Source organism: Agrilus planipennis, unplaced genomic scaffold (assembly GCF_000699045.2).
Source record: "Agrilus planipennis isolate EAB-ADULT unplaced genomic scaffold, Apla_2.0 scaffold98, whole genome shotgun sequence".
In the NCBI taxonomy this organism is placed as follows: domain Eukaryota; kingdom Metazoa; phylum Arthropoda; class Insecta; order Coleoptera; family Buprestidae; genus Agrilus; species Agrilus planipennis.
Window position 1 is genome coordinate 223,643 of NW_020438866.1, and position 27,134 is coordinate 250,776.

Below are 27,134 nucleotides of genomic sequence, written 5' to 3' on the forward strand. Positions count from 1 at the left end.
TTGGAGCATACGTAATCCTACAATGTAGCATCGTACTACAGATGGCGTTTACCGCGCCATTTGTAGTATTTTCTATTGGCGAAGAAGTTCAATTTTAAAAAATTTTGTGGAATAGGTGCAGTAAATCGAATTTAATACGCTTTCTTCTATTTTATTGGTTGCTCTTCTTCATTTTCCGCGCATTTCGTCAGAATTTAGACATAAAAAAAATTCCTTTCCGTTTCCAGCAACACGTACAGCCCAAAAAGGACTAAACTAAGAGGAAATTTCGCATTGGCCTCGTTGTGCACCCTAAAAAGTTTCACCTTAACCGTAACTACTTAATAAAGGTGATTTATTTTTTAGAGGATGTCTTAAAGAACCCGGAAGCGTTGTGGTGCTCCAGGGACGGAACGCACCTGTTATACGCCACATTCAACGACAGCGATGTGGGAACATTAATCTTTCCGTGGTTCTCGACAGGAGCTGTATTAGCAGCAGGAGGAACGAAACAACGAGCTCCCATATTCCCCCCTTCTAGATCTGTTAGATATCCAACGGTAAGGTGCTTATTCCCTATAATTCGTTTCGTTTAAACCGGGAACTCTCCTTCCTGCAATAAGACTATCGAAAACTACGGTAAGGTTCCAGAAAGGTCTTCATCACGGCTAGTAAAACTAAAAGAAGGTGGATATCGATAACAACATAGAATTAATGATTTAATTAAACATTTTTGTGAATTAATATTCAACCCTCGTCAAACTTATGAGGTAAAAATTGTTGCTGTTGTTACACTCTGCCGGGAATTGAGCCCAGGGCCTTTGTTTTTCAGCTGTGAAAAGCATAGAAAACAGTAACCTATAACCGTTTTCACCTGATTTAGCTACTACTACTACTACCACCTATTTCCCAAACTAAAAAAAATTTTTAAAGGAGTCATAGAAGTTACAGAGAGCTGCCCAGCAAGAAGAACTTTTTTAAAGACTTAGAGACGCTGCACGAGCTGTCTAAAGTGTTTTGAGTTAAAAGGGGATTATCTTGAGTAATAAAAAATTTATTTAAAAATTTTAAGGCTATAACTTATCAATATCCCCTGGTAAATTTTTCTCTGCAAAGCTGTTGAAAATGTGTTTATAGTAATGCTTTTTGGAAAAGCTCTTTCATATCTTTCGAGTACATAATCATCATCACAGGGCCGTGAGTCTGAAGACAGATTGGATACGTAACCACCCTTTTTATAATAATCTCCTTTTCCTAAAACTAAATCATCGCTGTTAGATCTTCTTTAGCCCCTCTTTACTCCAGCTTCTGTTTCTAGTACTTCCCGAACTAGCCCTTCGTGTTTTAGAAGGTGTCTTACACGATCCTATTTCTTATTCAATTTAGAGATACAGGCGACTGGACAAAAATAATGCAATGATATGAAAGTAATATAACTGGGCTAAATATCTTATGGTGAAATTTATATTACGTTCCGGAACTTCTTTGAAACAAGTTTCGGTAAAATAGAGTATAAAAACTTCAAACAATTTATACGTGCAATCCGAAAAAGACTCTCCGGTGGGATTTAGCTGGATAATCAGTTGGTATATTTCTGTCGTAGCCGGGAACACCGAACCCAAAAGTGCAATTGTGGATACTAGACATTTCAAACTTGACTGAACTTCAAAGGTGGGCCATTAAACCGCCAAAGGCATTGAAGGATGAGTAAGTTCGATATTCTCTTGTGTGTCATCCCGATTCGTCTAACGATGTATTTCCTTTTTGCTAGGGATTATTATCTTACTTCGGCAGGTTGGATTGGTCAGAGTAATTCTCAAATAACTGCAGTCTGGATGAATAGGCCGCAAAATCTTAGTCTTGTGTCGACGTGTTTCGCACCCAATTGGACTTGTATAGAGGTAAATATTGTAGTTGAAGCAAATTTATTTGATGTGTGTTACACTTTTAGGAAAAATTGTAGATGAACGCTTTTTTGCATAGAATCGTTTTGTTCTTAGATTGGTATTGAATTAACGATACCAATGGTAAGGTCAATTGTATAATCCTTAACGATCAACAAGGCCGCATTGCCGAATTATTGTTATATTCAAAAAATATTATACTTACATTAAGTTTCTCAAATCACCATGGTACAGTTAAATCTAATTTTGAGAACGGCTTACATTCAAATTTTTAAAGTGAATTTAAAAATAAGATTACTTGCAATACGAAGAACATCGTAAATATTCAAAATTAAAATTGTGATAATCTTGGTATTGACTTCAACATGGTTTTTATATTTGACAATCAAACCCTAAAACAAAAATTTGAAGAAATAAATGATCTCATTCGATATACAATTGCACTCTCTAGTTTCCGCATAACATTTTAGAAAGAAAAAACTAAATGATTATGCTGGGCTTTTAGAATTTTAGCATTTGGTATTCCACTAACTATTCAGAGACATATTGAACTTATAATAACCATAATCTGTGGTGGTTTATTTAGATTCATGCTGAGCGAGCAGCCGAAAATTCGTGGTTGGAAATTCAAGAACACCCTGTATTCTCTTCTGATGGAGAAAGTATATTGTTGTTAGCAGCGGTTCAAGAGGGAAACACAGATACGTTTACGCATATAAAACACGTCACTTTAAGTCAACAACATATTGCAGTCTTAAGTCACGGCCGGCTTGAAGTGACTAAAATTTTAGCGTGGGACACGGAAAATCATTTAGTGTAAGTAAAAGCCTTAATGTATAGGGTTGTTCGGAAATTAATTCCTTTTTTTTTGTGAAAATGAAAGACAGTTTTCGTATAATAAACAAATACTTTATTAAATTATATATTGACCGTTCTGGTCCAACACCTTTTGCCATCTTTCTGGTAGTAGCATAATTCCACGCTCATAAAATTTTTGGTCTTTGCTGGCAAAAAACTGATCGAGGAGGTTTTTGACCTCCTCATTTGAGGTGAAGGTTTTACCGTCTAAAAAATTTTGGAGTGACCGGAACAAATAATAATCCGATGGTGCCAGGTCTGGAGAATATGGTGGGTGTAGCATTGTATCCCATTCAAGCTGTAAAAGCTTTTGGCGAGTGACCAAACTTGTGTGAGGTCTCGCGTTGTCTTGGTGAAACACTACACCTTTCCTGTTGATTAGTTCTGACCTTTTCTGTTGAAGTGCATCATTCAGTTTGTCCAGCTGATGACAGTAGACTTCCGAATTAATCGTTGTGTTATCCGGTAAAAGCTCAAAAAAAACGATTCCTTTAAAATCCCACCAAACAGACAGCATCACCTTTTTTTGGTGAATATCGGCTTTGGAAATGGTTTGAGCCGGTTCATCTTTTTTGCTCCATGACCTCTTGCGTTTGACGTTGTTGTATACAACCCATTTTTCGTCCCCAGTGATGATGCGCTTCAAAAACGGATCATTTTCGTGACGTTTGAGAAGCGAATCGCAGACGTCAATGCGGCGACACAGATTTCTCTCTGTGAGAACATGGGGAACCCATACATCGAGCTTCGAGGATAATCCCAGGCCTTTCAAGTGGTCATAAACTGTTGAATTTGATAAATTTAACCTCAATCCGATCTCACGTGTTGTTATTCGCCGGTTCACATCAACTAATGCCTTTATCGCGTCTTTATCAGCTTCAACCGGCCTTCCCGAACGTGGTGCATCTTCGACATCAAAATTGCCGGATCGAAATTTAGCGAACCAGTTCTGGCACTGGCGTACTGTCAACACACCTTCTCCATACACATCAGTCAATTTCTTTCTGGCTTGAACAGCATTTTTACCCTTTCTGTAGTAAAACAGTAAGATATGTCGAAAATGCTGCTTATCGCTCTCCATATTTAAAAGGGCACCAACCAAAAACTACTGCGTAGAATTAATTGGAATTTACACAAGACAAGCCTTGCTATATGAGCTCTCAAAGCATATAAAAATTATACGGCTTAAATGTGAAGTTGGGTGCAAAAGAATACAATTAAATCCTGTCGGGAAAAAACGAAATGACTTTCCGAACAACCCGATATTTTGCGTGATCAAGCCTAAATTAATCCATTTTTATCTCAATAGATACTATTTAGGCACTCAGGATCACAAGCCCGGTCAAAAGCATTTGTACGTTATTAAGGATCCAACAACGGACGATCCCAGGCGAATAGAGCCTTTATGTATCACATGTGACTTGGGAGGTGTCCTGTGGAGCAGTCGATATTATTATGGGAATTGCAGTCACTTCAGTGCTTCAGTAAGTCGCATTAACAGCTAGTTTTTATCGATTTTTTTGTTATTTTCTTTAAATCAGTTAAACTTTTGGTAAAAATTACAGTAGGTCCTTCCTACATGTGGACTGAGTCCTTTGAAGAAGCTTGCCACTTGTGCTGGTGAAACGTTAGGAAGCAATTGGTCAACTATTAGTAGCTTTTTATATAACATTTATCCCAAATATTTGGGTTTATTTATGATAACAAATATTCCACTTTTTGACTTTCAAAAAATAGTCCAATTTGTGTCTACTAACCATACTAACGAAATTAAAATTTAATTGCTTCAGATTAGTCCTCGCGCAGCGTCGTCCGGAATGTTGTACTACCTCCTCGAGTGCGAGGGTCCTAGGTTCCCATTGGCAGGGCTCCATTCCGCCAGAACCCACAAACTTCACAAGATAATCTATGACACGCGTGCCCGCATGACTCCTAAGCTAAGTGACTTCGCTTTACCGAAACAACAATTCCTAGAGGTGCCTTTAACCCAAGGGAACCGGGCTCAAGTTCAACTACTACTTCCTCCCAGTTGGAGACCTGAACTTCGTGATGCGGCATATCCTGTCATCGTGGAGGTGTAAGTAAATATGTTGTCATTTAGAATATCATCACGTAGAGATGTAGCTTATAGTTTTAAATGTATCATTGTGTGTCGAAACCACTCGGAAATCGTGCGAAATCTTTTAAAAATTCTCATTTAATGAATTTACAAAACCAGAAAGGTCCCAATACTTTTAACTCCTCCTTTAAGCATTTTTATCAATGCATTTTGAGTGAACCTGAATGGAATCCTAAAATGAACATAAGGTCGTCATTCCTAAGACTGGTTGGACACGCACCTCCACATTATTTCCTATTCTGAGCCAATCTTCGCATTTCTTTAAAACTAGAACAGCCCACATTCTTAACAATTTGCGAACAGTAATCTAATCTAGGTCTACCTCAACCTCTCCTAACTCCCGTTTCTGTTTCCAATATGTTTCTGACTAGACCTTCATGCCTGAGAAGGTGTCTTACCAACCTATCTCGCCTATTTCTTATTGACTTCCATAGAATCCTCTGTTCTCCTATTCTTTCTAATATCTCTTCATTTCTAACCTTCTCTTTCCACGGTATCCTCATCATTCGCATGTAACACCACATTTCGAACACTTCTAACCTTTTCTTTTCCTCCGCGCCCATGTTTCGCACCTGTATAACGCCGCGCTCCAAACATACACCTTTAACAACCCTTTTCGAATTTCTAAATTAATCGTTAGCGAGCATAGAAGTGACTTCTTTTTATTGAAGGTAACTCGACCTTGCGCTATCCTCTGCTTTTTATCCCTACTACTCCTTCCGTCCTGACTTATCTGACTTCCTAGATACCTAAAATCAGCCACTTCTTCTAATTTTTCGTCTCTCATCTTCATATTCGGCCTTACCCTACTTTTTCTTCCCTTGCATACCAGTATTTTTGTTTTACATTTATTTATTTTATACAATACTGTTTTGTCAATATTGTTTCCATTTTATTTAAAGCTATCTGTAACCTAACTCCTAAAATCAACGTTAGACCAAAACGAAACGAGAATTATTTTTATGCACAAAGGGTGGCAAAAACGGTAACCCCATAATCATGCATGAATTTGTTCACTTCAAATCACTTCCTCGTTTACACCTCAAAAGTAATCGTTTGTCTTACAATTAAGGGTAGATTTAAAACTTTATTATTTGTGAAATGGTTAACATTCTTTCAATTTTTTTAGTAATGGTAGACCCGGTAGTAAAGCCGTTACGGACAAATTTAGAGTAGACTGGGGGACATATATGTCTAGCCACTGTGATGTAGTGTATATAAGATTAGATGTGCGTGGTTCGTTGGGTCAAAGTAGTCGCGCTTTGTACCACCGTTTAGGTGGCATTGAAGTGCAGGACCAAATAACGGTGTTACAGCATCTATTAGAAAAATATTCATACTTAGATAAAACTAGAATAGGACTATGGGGTTGGGGTTACGGCGGCTACGTCACCTCCATGGTGCTAGGAACTCAACAGAAGATCTTCAAGTGCGGAATCGCTGTCAATCCCATCACCGACTGGCTATATTTTAGTAAGTCGATACGAAAAGCACTTTAAATGTTTACTTAACTTGAGTAGATACATTTGTACATTTTTGTTTAAACAATATGGTATTTTTGATGATGTCGTAGTTGTTAATTCAAGACTGTGCTCATGATTTTAGATTCAGCATTCACAGAAAGAATTTTGGGACTGCCAACAGAGAACTACAAGGGTTACGTGGAGTCAGATGCAACTCAGAGGGCAAAATTGATACCATCAATGTCTCTCTATCTCATCCACGGTCTTGCAGATTTGACTGCGCCATACCAACACGGCATCTCCTTAGCCACAGCTCTGGCCGATGCAGGAGTCCTTTTCCGTTATCAGGTAAGTCCACATATAATATCGTACTGTTTATTCCCAGTCAAAGTACTGGAGTTCTTACTTACAATCGGTTAAATTTGACCACTTCTGTTTTTTGATATGGATTCTTATTAAGAATGTAGGTTTTTTCTAAAATTCAGGATGAATTGGATGAATTGGATGAACACAAGGCTCGCGATTTGTTATTTTTACTCCTGGTTTTGTATTCATAATAGAATTATTTCCTTTGCCAATCATACAAAGCAGTATTAGGTAGATACTATCATGATCTAAGTCTTGATTTTAATCTCATCATTAGTATTGCAAACAGAGCCTTCATTTTAACCAGTTTAATTTTGTAAAATAGTTCATAACTATGGTCAATTGTCCTGACATATACGAAAAAATAGCATTATGAAAATCGGTTTGTCTATTCTGTAATGTTTGTAGGAAATATTAATTGTAAATGTGCATTCGATTTACCTATATGATTTTATAACTAATTCGGAAACAATCTACTGAAGATAAAAATTGTCAAAAAGTTGAGGTCAATGTTAGTTCTTTTAAGCTGTGTGGGGACACTACAGATTTTAAACTTTTTGAAAATTCGCAATCGAATTGGATATAAGTAAATGTTGGTCAAAGTTTTGCTCTGGTGACATTACAGAGTTACGCTGATGAAGGACACAAATTGGATGGAGTGATTAAACACGTATATCGCTCGATGGAAGACTATTTCCAGGAGTGCCTTAGTTTAGACACTGATGACCCAAAAGCATCCCCAGCTACCTGAAACATGGTCAAGCACTTGTTGTTTTGCGTCACGTCTTTGTTACGAACACTTTTTCGCGGCCATCATCACGTCAATCATCAGTAAATGAAATTACTCTTTCGAAATAAAATAAAATAAAGAAATTAAATGAGAAACAATCTTCCAATTAACAGTGTTTTATATTTCTTACTAAGGTGTACGTTCAGACTCTTATTAATCTGCTATCGAGTGAGTCATTAAAGTTATTAGTAAGTAACTCTTTTAACTGACTTGTGTGTTCCACGATTACAGCATGTTGTTTAATAAATAAAAAATGTGATGAAAAAAATCTTAGATAGTCCTGTTCTTTTACTAATAATTATATTTAATAATGTACAAACTTTGGTTTGGTACAAAAGCAAATTATCAACATCTGTATGCAATGAATTTAGAAATCGGTTTTGTTTGTTTGTTTTTATTTAGAAAAAAAAAAGTTGCCCAACAAAATTTTTGTATCCTAACCGTAAATTATTTAATGTTTCTAAAAAAATTGGGCATGATATTACACGAAAATATATTTTCAAATCAAAAGTACTTATTTGTAATTCCACAGAAATAATGAAACGTAAAATATTTTTTATTTTTTTCTCTTAATTTTTATGAGTTTGCCATCAAAAAAACTCTATCTCAATTTAAGAAAAAACACACTAGGCTACACAAATTGTTTGAATGCCCACAACAGTTGTGGAAGAAATACAACTGTTGTGGACAATTAAACAAATTGTGTAGTCTAGTATTTAAATATTATAATATTTATTAGTTGAAAAACCTATAGAATATAGTTACGTTATGCTGTTGTACCAAACCCATTAATTAATATAGTATAAATTGTTAGAAAATTATCTGTAGGTAAAACCAGAGTCAATTATAATTTAATTGAATCGAAATATCTAATACCATATTGTTGGATCGCTTTATAATATCTTATTCTGTCGAAAAAGGTTGTGAATTTCGAAGCGTGATTATTATGTTGATTAAGCTGCAGCATCTGTAGTTATTTTCAGTAGGCCTATATTATTATCTATTATAAGAATTATGCTTGAAAAGTAAAACGAATCCAAGACAATCGCTGTACCTACCATAGCATGCTTTGATACCTACAATTTAGCTTATTATAAGTATTAAAAGTTTTTCCCTAAGAACATTCTATTTAACCTTCAATGATAAGACGTAAGATAAGGTGACATTACCTCAGTAACTATACAAGTTTTAACAAATCAAAAGGGCATTGAAATTAAAAATGTAAGCACATTTTTTTAATTCCTTTTTCATCGTTTCTTTATCAAGAAATATTTTTACTTATTTTAAAACTAACTTCAAAACCACCTACGTACACTATTTTCAGTTTCATCTAATGCATTATGTTAAAACGAAGTTAAAATTTTCATCTTCTTTTATTCTGCATGAATCAAGTACGTAGTTTTAAAAGCAATAAGAGAAATGTACTAATTAAACTCACCGATGCAGTGAAGACTGAGTAGACGTTTTAGATCTTCAATAGGTACCTACAAAATACAAATAAATACATTTAGATTAAATGAATAAATATATATAGTATGAAGGCGTCTTATAATCATAAATTAAATATAATTGAATTACTTCTTTTGGATTAAGTTATTAGAGGTATATTAAAATGCACTGGCCCGCAAAGTGTGCAAGAGATGGAAGCCAATGAATAGGCGGAGTTTTGTCACTGCATCACCTAAGGTTACGGCCCATGAGATTCTAAACTACCTCTATTAATGGTGATTTAAATTTAAATTGAACGTATTATTAATTGGCGTTACAAACATCAAGTTATTACTAGAAAAATTTTGAATCAAACAATGACATTTTGAATTATTAATAGTGGTTAATATGAAATATTAATGTGAAAATTCATTTTCAATTTTCCATTCACTACAAACTACCTCAAGTTAATGAGGAAAATTTTTGTTGCTGTTCCCTCATTAACTTGAGGTAGTTTGTAGTGGAAGGAAAATTGAAAATTAATTTTCTCATTAATATTTTCTGGATCAGTTTCAATTATTATAAATAATAAAGAGTAGTGAACCAATTCAATTGCAAAAGGTACATTTAAACCAAGCAAACAAATGTTATTGCTTTCAATATTTGTCTAGCATTTAGATCCCCTCGTCATAAGTTTTTTGATCAAAATAGGCTACTAGTATAATCCAGATACGTAGGAAATAATGTCATCTTATACCTACCCCTGTCATTTTGCAGGGTACTGTAAAATTAAAAGTTAATAATGAACACTGTTCTGACAATATACCAACTTAGTAATCCGCTTCTCTGGTTAAAGTACCTATTGACTTTTGTGATAACTTCAAATTATTACTATTCTGAGTCTCCCTTTATTATTTACTATAAAGTATCTACTAATTAATAAAATGTAGGTAGAATCATATCAAACGGCTGGAAAATAATATCTAGTGTTTTGAAAATGTTGAAAGAATCATTTTACAGTAAATTAGTGTAGGTACCATATAACGACAGTTTTAATTTATTATATTATTGTGTTGCGATATAATTTAATTAATCTTGGCGAGTAACTTACGCATCAATAAAATAAAAGTAGGGCTTACATTTTTCGAACATAGTACTTTGTGTTACTGAAGGGCTAGAAGGTCAGCCCCTTCCTCCTGCACAAAAACGTTTACTACTACAACACGATTTTGTTATTAAACATCTAAAATAAAATTTTCTGAAAAATCGGTTTGTTTTAAGACTACTTTATTTATGTTCCGCTTTCTATATAAAAAAACTCATTATTAATTAATTACATTAACAGGTTTTGTAAAATTATAATTGTATATATTAATAATAAGACACTTCAATGAGAACCCGAATAAGAATTACCTACACAAAAAATAGTCAACATCTTTCTTAATATGAATTAAAGTACAATATATTATGTTTTATGTATATTTTTGATCATATATAAAAAATTTATTGTATCATTACACACACATTTATTGTAATTGAGTAAAAATCATCATTGTTACTTTTATCAACTACGGTAACAAACAATGATGACCTTTTTATATTAATTGATGCACGCTGTTTTCCAAAAACACTTTGGAAAAAGTGTAACATTCGAATATGGAAAATAAAAAATATAATTCAATTATTCATTCGAACACCAATCATTCTGTAAAATAATTTGCCAATGCAGAAGTAAAAGAAAAATCCTTTGTTGAAATTAAAGAAACTTTTCGACTGATTAATTTAATAGGAACATATACGAATATTTTAAAAATACGAGATGTAGGTATTGAGTGATACACTTTTTCTATAATTACATGTCTGACACTATGAGTGGTACGTAAAACGTGAAGCCTCAGATTAATTAAGGGTGTTAGCTACTTCTAAGTGGAAATTATGCTTACCACTCATGGTGTACCTGTACTCTATTTCTTAATTTTGTACACAAAAAGTTTTAGAATTAAATGCCTTTTCAGCTATATTTGCAAAAATAAGTTTGGAGTAGTAATTATTATTATTATTTTAATTATTAACTAACGCGCTAGAGTTAGTAACAATAATAAGCTTTTTCAATCAAAAAGATCTACATGTATCGCGCATTGCTGTAAATTCGTTTATATAAATTATTATTAATTATGTTAGGTATGCAAAAATATAATAATAATTATTTATTTATATCGAACGTAATAGGATACCTACAATTTAGCTTATTATAAGTATTAAAAGTTTTTCCCTAAGAACATTCTATTTAACCTTCAATGATAAGACGTAAGATAAGGTGACATTACCTCAGTAACTATACAAGTTTTAACAAATCAAAAGGGCATTGAAATTAAAAATGTAAGCNTTTTGATAGTTACTAAAGTAGTTATCTAGTAATGTTTGGGAATTGCTAGTGCTTTCGTACTTTGGAGCTTCACTAAAATCTTTAACAGCAGTTTCTAAAATATCTTCATAGTTTCTTTTTTCTGTTTGTAACTTTGGATTACTAGTTTATTATGTACCTATTCAAAATAATGTTACCTATTTACTTGTTTCGTTTTATATGTATATACATATAACAACTGAAAAAATAAAGTCACTATTATAATGTTATCTTACGTTAATCTTGTTTTCAAGCCAACCTCTGTTACTCATACTTATTAATTAGTCCTTATCTATTACATTAAGCATAAAATAAATTGGAATATTTGATAAATAAGTGATAATTTACCTTGATTAAGTTATGGTATGTACGCTAGAAATGATTTTAATTCGATTTGCAGAATATTGACCTGTAAAGTTCCCATTTCTTCCCCTACTTTGGGTCATGAGTAAACAATTAGAACCGATAAGGGTTGTAACGTTTTATTTAATTGCAAATGATACGAATTAAATTAAAATTACAACATTAGAAATATTTAAAAAAGCTGATTGATCCACCTACACGGTATGTAATGAGTATGTATTATAAATAATAGTGGAAAGGATATTTCTATTAACAACTTAAGGGTGAATGACGCTAAGAATAGATCAGACTACGGTTGAAAACGTTAATCTATTAGCATAATCCCTTAAATGTTTGGGATAGAAACACATTTTTTATACGTTTTACTTACTGTTTGCCAGACAAAGCACTTTTAAATAAATAAAATCAGCAACTATCTAAAAGTGTATGTAATACGTGCAAGACTCACCTTTGCTTTAACTGGATTATAATAACTTCAAAGTTTGTAAAATTTAAATCACATAAACGCACTCTTACACCGGAAGAATCGCGTTAATAAATAATAAAACTGTATATCAAATACCTAGAGAACAACACGTATTACTTTTTCTCAACCGGTCAACTCAACTAGGAAAACCTCGTGCTGTTAAGCTTTTCTTTCGTGGCCACATTGCGAGCTTCGGTAACGACCGATTGAAGCTCGTTCAGGCATGCGAAGACCGAAAGTCAACACGATAAAACTAATGATGTGTAGCTGTGATTAATTTCAGGAAAATTTTTAAATAACAAAACAACTTTGTCTTGTTTTTAAAGGCACAACTACACCTTGCGGAGAAATATATAACAATTCCCGAAAATAATAAATTAATGACGTCCGAGAAATGAATTAAGTTCTTTAAAGCAAAATTGTTAAGTAACTACCATAAAAAGAATTTGAATAAATACTTGGAATAACTTTTAGGCTCATTTGTTATTATTATAATTATTGAAATAAATAAATTTCCGAAATATTCATCAGATATTAATTGTAACTTGGCTTTGCTCTTGGTGAAACATTGTATATTGAAAATAATTCATGAAATAAAAGCACCTAGTTTCGTTTCACTATTTTTTTTTTTGTTTATTTAATTTTTTTTATTTAGAGGATTAAATATTAAATAAAAAAAATAGTGAAAGAAAACCAAGTGCTTTTATTTCATGAATTATTCCTTAGATATGCAACACACTAAAGAATTTAACAGGTATCAGCAATCATGCATTTGTTATTTAATTAATATTTGTGTGGACACCAATTTTAGCATTTGTTTATGTTCCTCACGGTGCCATCATACATGCTTACGTCAAGTAGGTAGCTTTCAAAAAGGTCATCAATTTAATCAAAAGTGAGAGACTTTTTAAAACTATCGTTGTAATAAAACGATGCTTCATCCCCCAAAAAGATAAAATTAAATAATATTTATTATGAATAGAGGGGTAAAAATTAAGAAGCCATTAATAATTTATCTGTTAAGATATCTTACGAATTTTTTTTAGAAATGTAAATCTGAAACATTAAAGAGAAGGCACGATGTGAAAAATTTTTCGAAATCAAAGAACCGAAAGACGACCAGGTCAAAAATAAACAATAAGGCATTAGGATCAGCTGAAATAGTGGCACCGGCGAACTTGAATGTCATGAGGAAAAACGTTTCTTGGGGATGTGCAAATAGGAATGTAAAATTACGAAATAATGATACACACGATTCGATCATTTATATTGGAACATTCTATGTGGATCCTATACAACACCGAAAAATACCTGTAATCGATTTAACATTATCACCTGATACTATTTTAAACGATTCTGGGAACTGGAATACTTCTAAGAACGCAGGACAGGGTAATTACTTTAAAATATAGCAGGAGACATTTCTTATCAGAGCTGTTTCGAAAAGTTTTTTAAAACGGCCCAATTATCGAAAAATTACACGAAAAAGATACTTTAAACTTCTTTGTAAATTAAAAGTTAACATTCACTTATCTAAATTGATTGTAAAAGAGCATCATCTATGAGATAAGATACAGAAATATTTGAGTGGGAGAGAGAACATTCACTTACCACAACCTAACCTATCCTAACTAACCCAAACTAGCATAAACTAGGTTAGGTTGTGGTGGGTAGAGGTTCCTTCTATCTTTGGGGGTTTATCCCTACAATCTCGCGTAGGTGAGGCTTCAACTACAGTATTTGATGCCGCAACATACAAATATATTTGAGGGGAGAGAGAACATTCACTTACCACAACCTAACCTATCCTAACTAACCCAAACTAGCATAAGCTAGGTTAGGTTGTAGTGGGTAGAGGTTACCTCTTCCCTTTGGGGGTTTATCCCTACAATCTCTCATAGGTGGGGCTTAAAGTACAGTATTTCATGCCGCAACATACAAATATATTTGAGGCGAGAGAGAACATTCATTTACCACAACCTAACCTATCCTAACTAACCCAAACTAGCATAAGCTAGGTTAGGTTGTAGTGGGTAGAGGTTACCTCTTCCCTTTGGGGGTTTATCCCTACAATCTCTCATAGGTGAGGCTTAAAGTACAGTATTTCATGCCGCAACATACAAATATATTTGAGGCGAGAGAGAACATTCATTTACCACAACCTAACCTATCCTAACTAACCCAAACTAGCATAAGCTAGGTTAGGTTGTAGTGGGTAGAGGTTACCTCTTCCCTTTGGGGGTTTATCCCTACAATCTCTCATAGGTGAGGCTTAAAGTACAGTATTTCATGCCGCAACATACAAATATATTTGAGGCGAGAGAGAACATTCATTTACCACAACCTAACCTATCCTAACTAACCCAAACTAGCATAAGCTAGGTTAGGTTGTAGTGGGTAGAGGTTACCTCTTCCCTTTGGGGGTTTATCCCTACAATCTCTCATAGGTGAGGCTTAAAGTACAGTATTTCATGCCGCAACATACAAATATATTTGAGGCGAGAGAGAACATTCATTTACCACAACCTAACCTATCCTAACTAACCCAAACTAGCATAAGCTAGGTTAGGTTGTAGTGGGTAGAGGTTACCTCTTCCCTTTGGGGGTTTATCCCTACAATCTCTNGCGCCACTTGTAAGAATTAAAGAAGGGCAACTTTAAAACGGGATAACTCAGTTATTTCTAAGCCGATTTAGATGTGGTTTTCACCAAACATTAAGAAATTTAACGTTTTTTACACTAATTAGAAATATATATATAGTCTTAATGTATAAACACTTGAAAGAATTAGTTTACATATTACATAAAGTATATACTCTGCAAATATTAATTTAATCAAGCCCGAAAGATAATTCCTTTAGGATACTGAGTAAACCAAATATAAAGGCATAACAACTTGCCATTTATTATCGTCATTAAATGATAATAAGTGTAAATAGGCGTACATTTAATTAGCTACCTAATCAACTTTACGCTTTGCTTTTGGTTCTGCAAATTGAAATAAATGAAGCGTATCTACAATATAATCTATTTGTTTATGTTAATAGTAAAAAATTATATATTATCTTTTACGAATCTTATAAGGAATTAAAAGAATTTGATTCAAATATTATTTCTATTTGAGAGTTTAGTTAGATGTTCCGGAATACTGCCCTGTATAAACATTTGCCTATACTCCAATTTAGCGCGCTTATGTGAAATTCAAACATACTTTTTAGAATTAATTAGAAATACGTTTAAAACACATTATAATTACCTTTTCGTGCAAAAACAATTAGTTTGAACAAGAGAATAACATTTTCCAAGAATGTAAACTATGATGTTAAACTTAACTTGACTGCTTAAACTTTGATATCTAACAAATATATATCTCGAATCTTCTCGTTTATTTAACTTTAGTCTAGAATTAAAACATATTGTCTAATTTGTTTTAATTAATACTCCTTATATTGTGCTTTATTATTTACCTATCATCAGTAAATTTGCAATTGCTCCATTTAAAAGAGCGAATTTTAAAGGAAGGTCCACATTCCTTCTTAACTAAGTCAGATAATATTTCTGAAAATAATTTCTCAATTTGATTTAAAATAATGTTTTTATTTGTATGTCGAGGAATATTATCGTATAAGGGATTATAGATTAGACATTCATTTTCATCTTTTTTAACCCTTCTTGAAAAATGTGATCTTTTGCGGTCAAGGGGATTGTTTTTAAAATAGTGCTATATTGTTGATTAAAAGAAAATGATCTATTATCTTGAGATAAAATATTATCTGGACTTAATTTAGTGAAAGGTTCATCTTCACAAATGTTATTTTAAATAATTGAATACCATGGAAATGCAATGTTATCAGAATATTGATCTTCAGGGTGTGAAGATGTCTTAGTTGATTTTTTTATTGAATTTACACTATTATTCATGGGAGTTTGTTTATAAATCAGTTTATCTTCTTCACTAATAAATAAATAATCTATGTTCTTAGTTTGATTTATTTCGGTATTGCTTTTAAGTGAAGTACTGAACTGGTTAAAAGTAAAGGATTATATTTAATAAAAATAAGCTTTCAGCAGAAATTGAGAGTAATATGTATTATTGTAGATTTCAATTAATCGAGCGTACTACCCATCATTTTCTCTCCGAATGCTCACTCTCTCTGTCTGAACGCGAAGACAACTCTGTTCTCGTTGTATAAACAAACCAATTTCTTCTAACAAATAAAACAACATTTTTTTAACGAATTAGGCATACTAATGTTTTTTTTGTATCTGTTCCCGTTTATTGTTATGAAAAAGTTGGGAATTACCATATTTACTTTAGGTAATCTCGGGTAATCTAGGATTGCCGAGAATGGGGACTGGTTTTGAAAATTCTTTCCTTTCTGAGGAACTATAATTTGAAGATAAACATGTCGCATTTTTTTATTTAATATAATGAGCTTTCGGCAGAAATTAAGAGTGATATGTATTATTGCAGATTTTTATTAAACGAGCGTACTACCCGTCATTGTCACTCCGAATGCTCACTCTCTCTGTCTGAACGGGAAGACAAGTCCGTTCTGGATTTATTAACAAATTAATTTCTTGTAACAAATAAAATGACACTTTTGAACAAATTAAACCAACTAATTGTTTTTTATATTTTTCTGAGGATCTATGCTTTGGAGATAAACATGTCGCATTTTTTAAATTTAATATAATGTAGCTAATGTCCTCATGGTTGATGAGACACCAAATAATGAAAGACAATAAAAACCGGCCTTTCGACCCTATAATAATTAATTTTGGGAATTTAGAGTGTTTTTGTACGTATTACATGTGGATTTGACTTTTGTTCAAACACATTTCAAATCACTTACATTAATTTCTTCTTTAATTTATATAAACTATTTTTGGCTTGTATTATTAAAAAGACCATCGTAACTGTTTTCCTAAATGGTATAAATAGGCCTTGATAGTAAATATTTAATTTTATTGCAGATGCCCCCTTTGTCTTTCCAACGTCGTGATAGAGTGGAACGTTAAGAATGGACAATGTTATTGCAACAACGGTGAGCCTTTTTGTTAGTTATGTCTACATTCTTATTAACTAGAAATTGAACTTATTTTTTAAATTTTCCGATATTATTTAGGAAAACTAATTGGTGGTACTTTTTAAATGTTTAATACACCTAGTGAAGAATATTATAGCTGTTTGCTGTTTTTTGAGAAATTATAGAATAATTATATTATTTTTCAACCTGTTAAAATTATTATCAATGAATAATAATTAGTATCTATGTCAAACTGCATAATTTTAATGAACGAAGTAATAATTTTAAATTTTACGTAATTATAACCTAAATTTGACGCAACGAAGTACACCATACAATGGCATCGAGGGTGACTGATTTTATTATGCATGTATAAGTATTTTTAAGTGATTCAATGCATCTGATTGGCTAATTTGGCGGCGGCCATCATGGAATTTCATAAGTAGGTCAAGTTCAGTGCATTCGCACCTATTGGCATGCGGACGTAAACAATGCTAGGCGCCACTTGTAAGAATTAATGAAGGGCAACTTTAAAACGGCATAACTCAGTTATTTCTAAGCCGATTTAGATGTGGTTTTCACCAAACATTAAGAAATTTAAGGTCTTTTACACTAATTAGAAATATATAGATAGTCTTAATGTACAAACACTCGAAAGAATTAGTTTACATTTTGCGTAAAGTATATACACTGTAAATATTAATTTAATCAAGCCCGAAGGATAATTCCTTCAGGATACTGAGTAAATAAAAATAAAGGCTTAACAACTTGCCATTTATTATCATCATTAAATGATAATAGGTGTAAATAGCCATACATTTAATTAGCTACCTAATCAACTTTACGCTTTGCTTTCGGTTCTGCACATTGAAGTAAATGAAGCGTATCTACAATATAATCCATTTGTTTCTGTTATTAGTAAGAAACTGTATATTATCTTTTAAGAATCTTATAAGGAATTAAAAGAATTTGATTGAAATATTATTTCTATTTGAAAGTTTAGTCCCGGAANTGAACTTATTTTTTAAATTTTCCGATATTATTTAGGAAAACTAATTGGTGGTACTTTTTAAATGTTTAATACACCTAGTGAAGAATATTTTAAATAATTATATTAAAACGAAAAATACCTTTCTCTCACGATCGGTCGTTCAAACATAGGTATGCACCTTGTAATACAGTTAAAACATATTTTCCGACCTACGTATGACAATATACCACTGCGCCATCTTACATGAGTGCCTTGAAGTGGTTCTGCGGCGCCTACCGGCCGCATAAAGAACGTTGCTTGCTACTTGGTTAGTCACCTGCTAGGTTTACGTATAGTTGCACTACCACTTACGAGATAGCACACTTACTTACCAGTATACATAGGTTAGAACAAAAGTTTTGACGCAAATATAAGGGACATACGACAAGTTTCGACAGTTAAAACAAAACAGGTGCAACTCAGTACACGTGGAAGAATTGAAACTTCTTTGGCTATCTCTATACCTTTATAACGAATAAGTAATGACTGGTGAAAGAGAGAACGCAAATGTTTTTGAACTACAAAAAGTAAACATTCCAAAGGAAGATACGATTTTCATTGAAAAACGGTCTAATTTAATAAGTTATCTTTGCATTATTATTAATTACTATCAGTATGTATATAAACTATCACTAAGTATATAAACCAAACTTTTAATTAACAGTAATGAAACGTTTTCGTGTATTATTGTATATTTTTTATCTGTGTTTCCTAACGAATTTGATGTTCCTTGTGCCTTCACCATATCGGTTCAGTACGTCTAGAAATAAAATACTATATAGGCAAGGAAGAGTCAAGTGTTTTGGTTAAACTGTAAAAACTTCCTAACATAGCTACCTAACTAATATTGATATTAAATTTTATTCACTGGTTTTAAATTAAACATTTACCTCAAATATGAGATAAATTAAACATTTACCTCAAATATGAGAAAACTAGTATCAACTTAGTATTTCAATGACAAAATAAAATATTGCTAGTAATTTTCGCTTTATGGACTTTTGAGAATTACAGGAGGTATGGTAGTTTAATGAAAATAATATTTTTTCTTGTAATATTTCTTTATTTGTGGTTCAAAAATATTTAGAGAGTTTTTTTTTTGTGTTATTAACTTTGTACACCTTTGCGTAGTACAACATTACTTTTCCTTTATTACACTTGTTCTTTTCCTTACTTTGACGCAACTGTACTAAAAAAGTAAACGTCGAAGTCTATTTTATTCAACACAATTAAAAAAGAAAAATGAACAAATTTCATTTCATTTGGAGATTTAAACAGTCTGTGTTTTTCCTTGCTTCAAATCATTTGAATTAATTTTGTCTTTAATTTAAATGAACTATTTGTGGTTATCACCGTTAAAAGAACCACCTTAACTATTTTTCTTTATTTATTTAGTAAACACTAGGTTTAGTAAGTTTTTAAATAGGCCTTTGAATTTAATATTGACTTTATTTCAGCAGTTCCTTTTTCTCCGTGATGAAACGTTTAGGATGGTCCAAGTTTGGTGCAATAACGTAATGGTGAGTTTTTTTATTAACTACGTGTGAATTTTTATTTATCGTGGATTGAACACAACTTTTAATTTTTTTGGTATTATTTAGGAAAACTAATTTTGCTTTTTAAATGTCCAATGCAACCATTGAAATACATTCAAATGAAATTTATTCCAAGATAAACGCTGAAGTTTAATTTAATTTACATAATTAAAAAAAAATTAAATTAAAATGAATGGGATCACAGGTCTTTAACCCGATTAATAATTAATTTTCATTTGCAGGTTTAAAATTTCTACATTTCTCCTTGGTTCAAACATTTTTCAAATCGTTTGAATTAATTTCTTGTGTAATTAAATAAAATATTTTTGGATGACATTGTTACAAGGACCATTTTAGCTATTTTCCTGAATTTTAAAAGACTAATACATTGATCTTAACGATAAATATTTGATTTTATTGCAGTTATTCCTTTATCTTCCCGAGGTCGTGAGGAAATGATAAGGATAGACGAAGTTGGTCGCATCAATAATGCAACGGTGAGATTTTTATAACTTACATCTGAATTTTTATTTAGTAGCAATTGAATTTAATTCTTAATTTTTCTTAAATAATATAGGAAAAGTGAGTGTATTTCTTAAATTTTTAAAGCTGCTTTGAAGAATATTTTAAAGAAGTATATTAGAACATAAATATTGAAGTCTATTTTAATTAACATAATTAAAATCTTCAGAAGTTAGAATAATAATAATTTTGATTTTCGGTTTCTAACTGTTAAAGCTTTTCCTCTTGATATTTATTCAATGATGAGATAAAGTAAATTTTTGATTTTATTACAGCTGTTCCATTTTCTTCCTGAAATTGTGAGGAACCATTATGGATAGAAAAGTTTGGTCAAACAACCCAACGGTGAGTTCTTTTTAAATTTATCTATCGCATTGGGGGTTTCTTTCATAAATCCTACTTCTGTCTTTTCGACTACAAAATTTTATTTGGTGAAGCTGTTTAACATTACTAATGAAGCAAAATAGGCCCTGAATATTAAAAATACTATGAAAAATAATATTTAACATCATTTCAACATCGTTGAAAATCATGAAATGTTTTAGTGCTGAAATTTTTTTATTTTCTGTGATTTTAATATCTAATATTTATTTTGTTTCATTGCTAATTTTTAAAGCTTTTCCAGGTAAACTTTTGCAGTTGTATCTCGAACAATTAGTTATTTGACGAGTTAATTTTGTACAAAAAGCAGTAACTAATTGCACAAGACAGTAGTTACTTTTGTATAAAAAATATCAACAAACTAATTGAACGAGATACACCTGCAAAATTACAATTGGTAAAGCAGTTAAACATTTGAAATGAAACAAAATAGGCGCCAAATACCAAAAATTGGATAAAAAATAATACAATTTCACCAATCTTTAAAATCATCAAAGATCGCGCACTATTAAAGTGGTAAAACTTTTTTATTTTTCGCCGGATTTTAATTTTCTTTTATCTATGTTTACCAACATTAATTAGTATTTGGTGCAATTAGTTATTTTTGCAGTTAGTGCGAAAAAAGTTAGTTTTGTACTAAAAAACAGCAACTGAATAATTGCACTAGGTACAGGTAATGTTTGCTTTGGTGAAATTGTTGAACATTGACTATGAAACAAAATAGACGCTAAACATTGAAAATTGTATGAAAAATGAGAATGTTTTACCATTGTCTGAAATAATCAAAATTCACGCTATCCTAAAACGCTGAAACTTTTTTACTTTTCATCTGATTTTAATAGTTTAACATTCATTTCATTGCTAATTTTTAAAGCTTTTCCAGGTAAACTTTTGCAGTTGTATCTCGAACAATTGGTTATTTGACGAGTTAATTTTGTACAAAAAACAGTAACTAATTTCACAAGACACACCTGCAGAATCTGATTTGATGAAGCTGTTAACCATTAGGAATTAAGGATTATAGATTAGACATTCATTTTCATCTTTTTTAACCCTTCTTGAAAAATGTGATCTTTTGCGGTCAAGGGGATTGTTTTTAAAATAGTGCTATATTGTTGATTAAAAGAAAATGATCTATTATCTTGAGATAAAATATTATCTGGACTTAATTTAGTGAAAGGTTCATCTTCACAAATGTTATTTTAAATAATTGAATACCATGGAAATGCAATGTTATCAGAATATTGATCTTCAGGGTGTGAAGATGTCTTAGTTGATTTTTTTATTGAATTTACACTATTATTCATGGGAGTTTGTTTATAAATCAGTTTATCTTCTTCACTAATAAATAAATAATCTATGTTCTTAGTTTGATTTATTTCGGTATTGCTTTTAAGTGAAGTACTGAACTGGTTAAAAGTAAAGGATTATATTTAATAAAANAAATATTAATTTAATCAAGCCCGAAAGATAATTCCTTTAGGATACTGAGTAAACCAAATATAAAGGCATAACAACTTGCCATTTATTATCGTCATTAAATGATAATAAGTGTAAATAGGCGTACATTTAATTAGCTACCTAATCAACTTTACGCTTTGCTTTTGGTTCTGCAAATTGAAATAAATGAAGCGTATCTACAATATAATCCATTTGTTTCTGTTATTAGTAAGAAACTGTATATTATCTTTTAAGAATCTTATAAGGAATTAAAAGAATTTGATTGAAATATTATTTCTATTTGAAAGTTTAGTCTTTAGTCCCGGAATACTGCCCTGTATAAATATTTGCCTATATTCCAATTTAGCGCGCTTATATGAAATTCAAACATACTTTTTAGTATTAATTGTAAATACCTTTAATGACACATTATAATTACCTTTTTGTGCAAAAACAATTAGTCTAAACAAGCGAACAACATTTTCCAAGAATGTAAACTATGACGTTAAACTTAACTTGACTGCTTAAACTTTGATATGTAACAAATATGTATCTCGAATCTTCTCATTTATTTAACTTTAGTCTAGAATTAAAACATAATGTCTAATTTGTTTTAATTAAAATTCCCTATATTGCGTTTTATTATTTACCTATCATTAGTAAATTTGCAATTGCCCCTTTTAAAAGAGCGAATTTTAAAGGAAGGTCCACATTCCTTCTTAACTAAGTCAGATAATATTTCTGAAAATAATTTCTCAATTTGATTTAAAATAAAGTTTTTATTTGTATGTCGAGGAATATTATCGTATAAGGGATTATAGATTAGACATTCATTTTCATCTTTTTTAACCCTTCTTGAAAAATGTGATCTTTTGCGGTCAAGGGGATTGTTTTTAAAATAGTGCTATATTGTTGATTAAAAGAAAATGATCTATTATCTTGAGATAAAATATTATCTGGACTTAATTTAGTGAAAGGTTCATCTTCACAAATGTTATTTTAAATAATTGAATACCATGGAAATGCAATGTTATCAGAATATTGATCTTCAGGGTGTGAAGATGTCTTAGTTGATTTTTTTATTGAATTTACACTATTATTCATGGGAGTTTGTTTATAAATCAGTTTATCTTCTTCACTAATAAATAAATAATCTATGTTCTTAGTTTGATTTATTTCGGTATTGCTTTTAAGTGAAGTACTGAACTGGTTAAAAGTAAAGGATTATATTTAATAAAAATAAGCTTTCAGCAGAAATTGAGAGTAATATGTATTATTGTAGATTTCAATTAATCGAGCGTACTACCCATCATTTTCTCTCCGAATGCTCACTCTCTCTGTCTGAACGCGAAGACAACTCTGTTCTCGTTGTATAAACAAACCAATTTCTTCTAACAAATAAAACAACATTTTTTTAACGAATTAGGCATACTAATGTTTTTTTTGTATCTGTTCCCGTTTATTGTTATGAAAAAGTTGGGAATTACCATATTTACTTTAGGTAATCTCGGGTAATCTAGGATTGCCGAGAATGGGGACTGGTTTTGAAAATTCTTTCCTTTCTGAGGAACTATAATTTGAAGATAAACATGTCGCATTTTTTTATTTAATATAATGAGCTTTCGGCAGAAATTAAGAGTGATATGTATTATTGCAGATTTTTATTAAACGAGCGTACTACCCGTCATTGTCACTCCGAATGCTCACTCTCTCTGTCTNTCTCATAAGGACATTGTACACCTTCTAATGGCTTAGAGTTGATAGTTTCATAAGATATTTTTTGATAGTTACTAAAGTAGTTATCTAGTAATGTTTGGGAATTGCTAGTGCTTTCGTACTTTGGAGCTTCACTAAAATCTTTAACAGCAGTTTCTAAAATATCTTCATAGTTTCTTTTTTCTGTTTGTAACTTTGGATTACTAGCTATATTTAATCTCTCACTACCTGTATTTCTGTTTTGATGGGGTATATATTCAAGTAATTCAGTATTTTGGTCAATAGCTGAAGAGGTTAAGAGTTCAGTTAATTTACTTTTTCTATTCATTCTCCTATTTAATTCAATATCTGTGTATATTAATAGCAGCACACTTTTGTTAAACAGTATTTGGAGCATAAATTTTTATGTTAGAATTATGATTAGAATAATATACTAGCTTTTTTTAAAAAAATTCAAACAATTTTGACTTTTCTGCATTGAATAGTTGAACTGCGTCATTGTTAGTAGTTCAAATAACAGATTATTCAAATAAACTATTTCTCATAGAATGTGATAAATATGGAATTCTCCTAATGAACTTTATTCAGTATAGATGCCACAGATTCTTTTCTACTTTTCCTTTTTTGTTTTGTCGCCGGATGCTTAATTATTCTTAAACAGCTAATTAGTTAATTGGAACTCCAACGTTTATACAGGAAGACCTTAGAATTCGTTAATAGTTTCAAATTTTTATTCGTGATTTATATATGTAGTACGCTACTAATCAAATAGCAAAAATGAAAGAGAAACACATGATGTATCCTAAACTTTTACAATAAATCAAGTAATGGTAATTAATTATATCCTAACAAACATGATAGTTATAGATAAATGTCCGAGATCTAATCGTCATAATCATCAGTTACACGCATTTTTCTCGTTGAAACACCTGATTCAATGTCTTGCGCGGCCTTCTTCATCCTCTTAATTCTTCTACCAAGATTTCTTTTTTCTGCCCTGGCTTTACGAAGCGTAATGAAGGCATTGAATTGTTTTTCTTCGGTAGAAGGCACTTTTGCTTTTATTTTCAATACTGGCTTGGAAAGACTGTTCACACCTAACAATTCATTCGAGACTGTTACGGAAAACTGAATTGCAATAGTATATTCAGAATATTACTCGTTAAAGATTAATTTTTCAGAAGACTGATGGAGGAGTGTTTGTTAATGCTAATTCTTTACAGCATATTTTTTTATGACTTTACAAGCACACGTCTTTTACGATTCCACGATCTAATAGTTTATTCAAATAAATTCAAAAGATTTGAATGCAGTTTTACCTAGTGACTTTTTTTGAGAATTTATTATAAGCATATAGATCGTTAAGCTAGAAAGATAAAAGCTTTCTCGTATGAAAAAATTATAACACTTTTCTTTATAATCTTAACTAATATTATAAATGTGTTTGCTACCATTTCACGTCTTAAGTATTCAACCAATCATTTTGAAATTCTGTAGACACATTTTCAGGGATGCAGAAAAGGACATAGGGTATCTTTTATCCAGAAACAATGTACTGTTCGCGTGGGATAGAGAAATTAGTTTTTTGACGCGTATTTAGAATATCAACGCGAGCGAAGCTGCGGGTAAAGCCTAGTAAATAATAAAATATTAATAGAGCAGAAGTGGGGTAGACTACACCCTCCATGAAGTATGTTTCGAATGAGAAAGACTATTAGTTACAATTCTGGTTAGTGACCTAAAACCTTTTTCGTCAAAAAACAAAATAAAGAGCACTAGGAAAATTTCTTATTGCAGAACATAAAAATACAAACACAAGTTACAAAGATGTTTATTGTACCACAATGTACAGTTCGCCACACAGTGGCTTCTTCAGGTGGAAGAAGTAATACTCTTAAACTTAATTACACAACCCTTACATACTTAATTATTGTAGTGGGGGTCAATATTAAAAATAATACTAAAAGCTCCTGAACATTCAAAAGTCAATTAAACCTATTAGAAAGTCTAGAGATCAATAAATTAAATAGATTAGGATTAGTTANTTTTACTTTATTGCAGCTGCCCTTTTTTCTTCTGGAGGACGTGAATGAACGTTAAAGAAGGACCAAGTTTACTGGAATAGCGCAACGGTGAGGTTTTTTATCATCTACGTCTGAATTTTTATTAATTAGAAATTGAACTTAACTTTTAATTTATCTGATATTATATAGGAATAGTAATTGTTTTAAAGGTTTAAAACTGTTAGTGAAGAGTATGTTACAGAAGTATCTTAAAACGTAAATATCGAAGTTTATTTTATTTAACACAATTTAAAAGAAAAATGAAAAATTCACATGATTATATAGGCATTTCAATCGCATATGAAAATTTCATTTGGAGATTTAAAAAGTCTGTTTTCCTCTTTGGTTCAAACACATTTCAAATCATTTGAATTAAATTTGTCTGTAATTTAAATAAAGTATCTGTGGTTATCGCCGTATAAAGAACCACCTCAACTACGACTTTCTTTAATTTATGTAGTAAATACTAGGTTTAGTAAGTTTTCACTTGTACACTTACAGATAATAATACTGAAATAGGCATTTGAATTAAATATTGACTTTATTTCAGCTGGCCCTTTTTCTTCTTGAGGTCGTGATGAAACGTTTACGATGGTCCAAGTTTGCTGCAATAATGTAATGGTAAGGTTTTTTATTAACTACATGTGAATTTTTATTTATTAGGGATTGAACTTAACTCTTAATTTTTGTGGTATTATTTAGGAAAACTAGTTTTACTTGCTTACGCTGAAGTTTGATTTAATTAACATAATTGAAAAAATAAATTAAAAATTAATAGGATGAAAGGTCTTTAACAGAAATTGCATATTTAAAATGTCAACATTTCTCCTTGGTTTTAGATATTTTCTTGAATCTTAAAAGGTTAATAAACTGATCTTAAAAATAAATATTTGATTTTATTGCAGCTATCCCTTACTCTTCCCGAGATCGTGAGGAAACGTTAAGGATGGACAAAGTTTGCTGCAATAACGTAATGGTAAGGCTTTTTATAACTTACGTATGAATTTTTACTTAGTAGCAATTGAATTTAACTCTTAATTTCTCTTAAATTATATAGGAAAACTGATTGTATTTCTTAACTTTTTAAAACTGCTATGAAGAATATTTTAAAGAAGTATATTAGAACATAAATATTGAAGTCTATTTTAATTAACATAGTTAAAATCTTCAGAAGTTAGAATAATAATAATTTTGATTTTCGGTTTCTAACTGTTAAAGCTTTTCCTCTTGATTTTTATTCAATGATATGAGATAAAGTAAATTTTTGATTTTATTAC

At 31.2% G+C, this 27,134-nt stretch overlaps 2 protein-coding genes and 1 long non-coding RNA gene across 7 annotated transcripts in view; 2 read left to right on the top strand and 1 right to left on the bottom strand.

Moving 5' to 3' along the window:
• LOC108737004 (inactive dipeptidyl peptidase 10) overlaps nucleotides 1-9,358 on the top strand; it is a 60,782-nt gene extending 51,424 nt beyond the window's left edge. For all 5 annotated transcript variants that reach the window (XM_018469640.2, XM_018469638.2, XM_018469643.2 and 2 more), the window contains exons 9-16: nucleotides 1,583-1,686; nucleotides 1,751-1,880; nucleotides 2,470-2,699; nucleotides 4,051-4,225; nucleotides 4,532-4,818; nucleotides 5,990-6,333; nucleotides 6,466-6,671; nucleotides 7,315-9,358. In XM_018469640.2, the coding sequence (XP_018325142.1) occupies nucleotides 1,583-1,686; nucleotides 1,751-1,880; nucleotides 2,470-2,699; nucleotides 4,051-4,225; nucleotides 4,532-4,818; nucleotides 5,990-6,333; nucleotides 6,466-6,671; nucleotides 7,315-7,440 (1,602 nt within the window). In that variant the 3' untranslated portion in view covers nucleotides 7,441-9,358. The remainder of the gene's footprint in view (nucleotides 1-1,582; nucleotides 1,687-1,750; nucleotides 1,881-2,469; nucleotides 2,700-4,050; nucleotides 4,226-4,531; nucleotides 4,819-5,989; nucleotides 6,334-6,465; nucleotides 6,672-7,314) is intronic.
• Nucleotides 1-12,337, bottom strand: part of LOC108737006 — an 88,474-nt gene extending 76,137 nt beyond the window's left edge. The window contains exons 1-2 of the long non-coding RNA XR_003231376.1: nucleotides 12,123-12,337; nucleotides 8,918-8,963 (exon numbers count right to left, since the gene is read on the bottom strand). This is a non-coding gene — a long non-coding RNA (uncharacterized LOC108737006). The remainder of the gene's footprint in view (nucleotides 1-8,917; nucleotides 8,964-12,122) is intronic.
• Nucleotides 12,338-19,656: 7,319 nt separating this feature from the next.
• Nucleotides 19,657-27,134, top strand: part of LOC108736997 (translation initiation factor IF-2-like) — a 17,999-nt gene continuing 10,521 nt past the window's right edge. Inside the window, exons 1-3 of the mRNA XM_025975914.1 lie at nucleotides 19,657-19,720; nucleotides 20,159-20,232; nucleotides 20,533-20,602. Coding sequence (XP_025831699.1) covers nucleotides 20,570-20,602 — 33 coding nt within the window. The 5' untranslated portion in view covers nucleotides 19,657-19,720; nucleotides 20,159-20,232; nucleotides 20,533-20,569. The remainder of the gene's footprint in view (nucleotides 19,721-20,158; nucleotides 20,233-20,532; nucleotides 20,603-27,134) is intronic.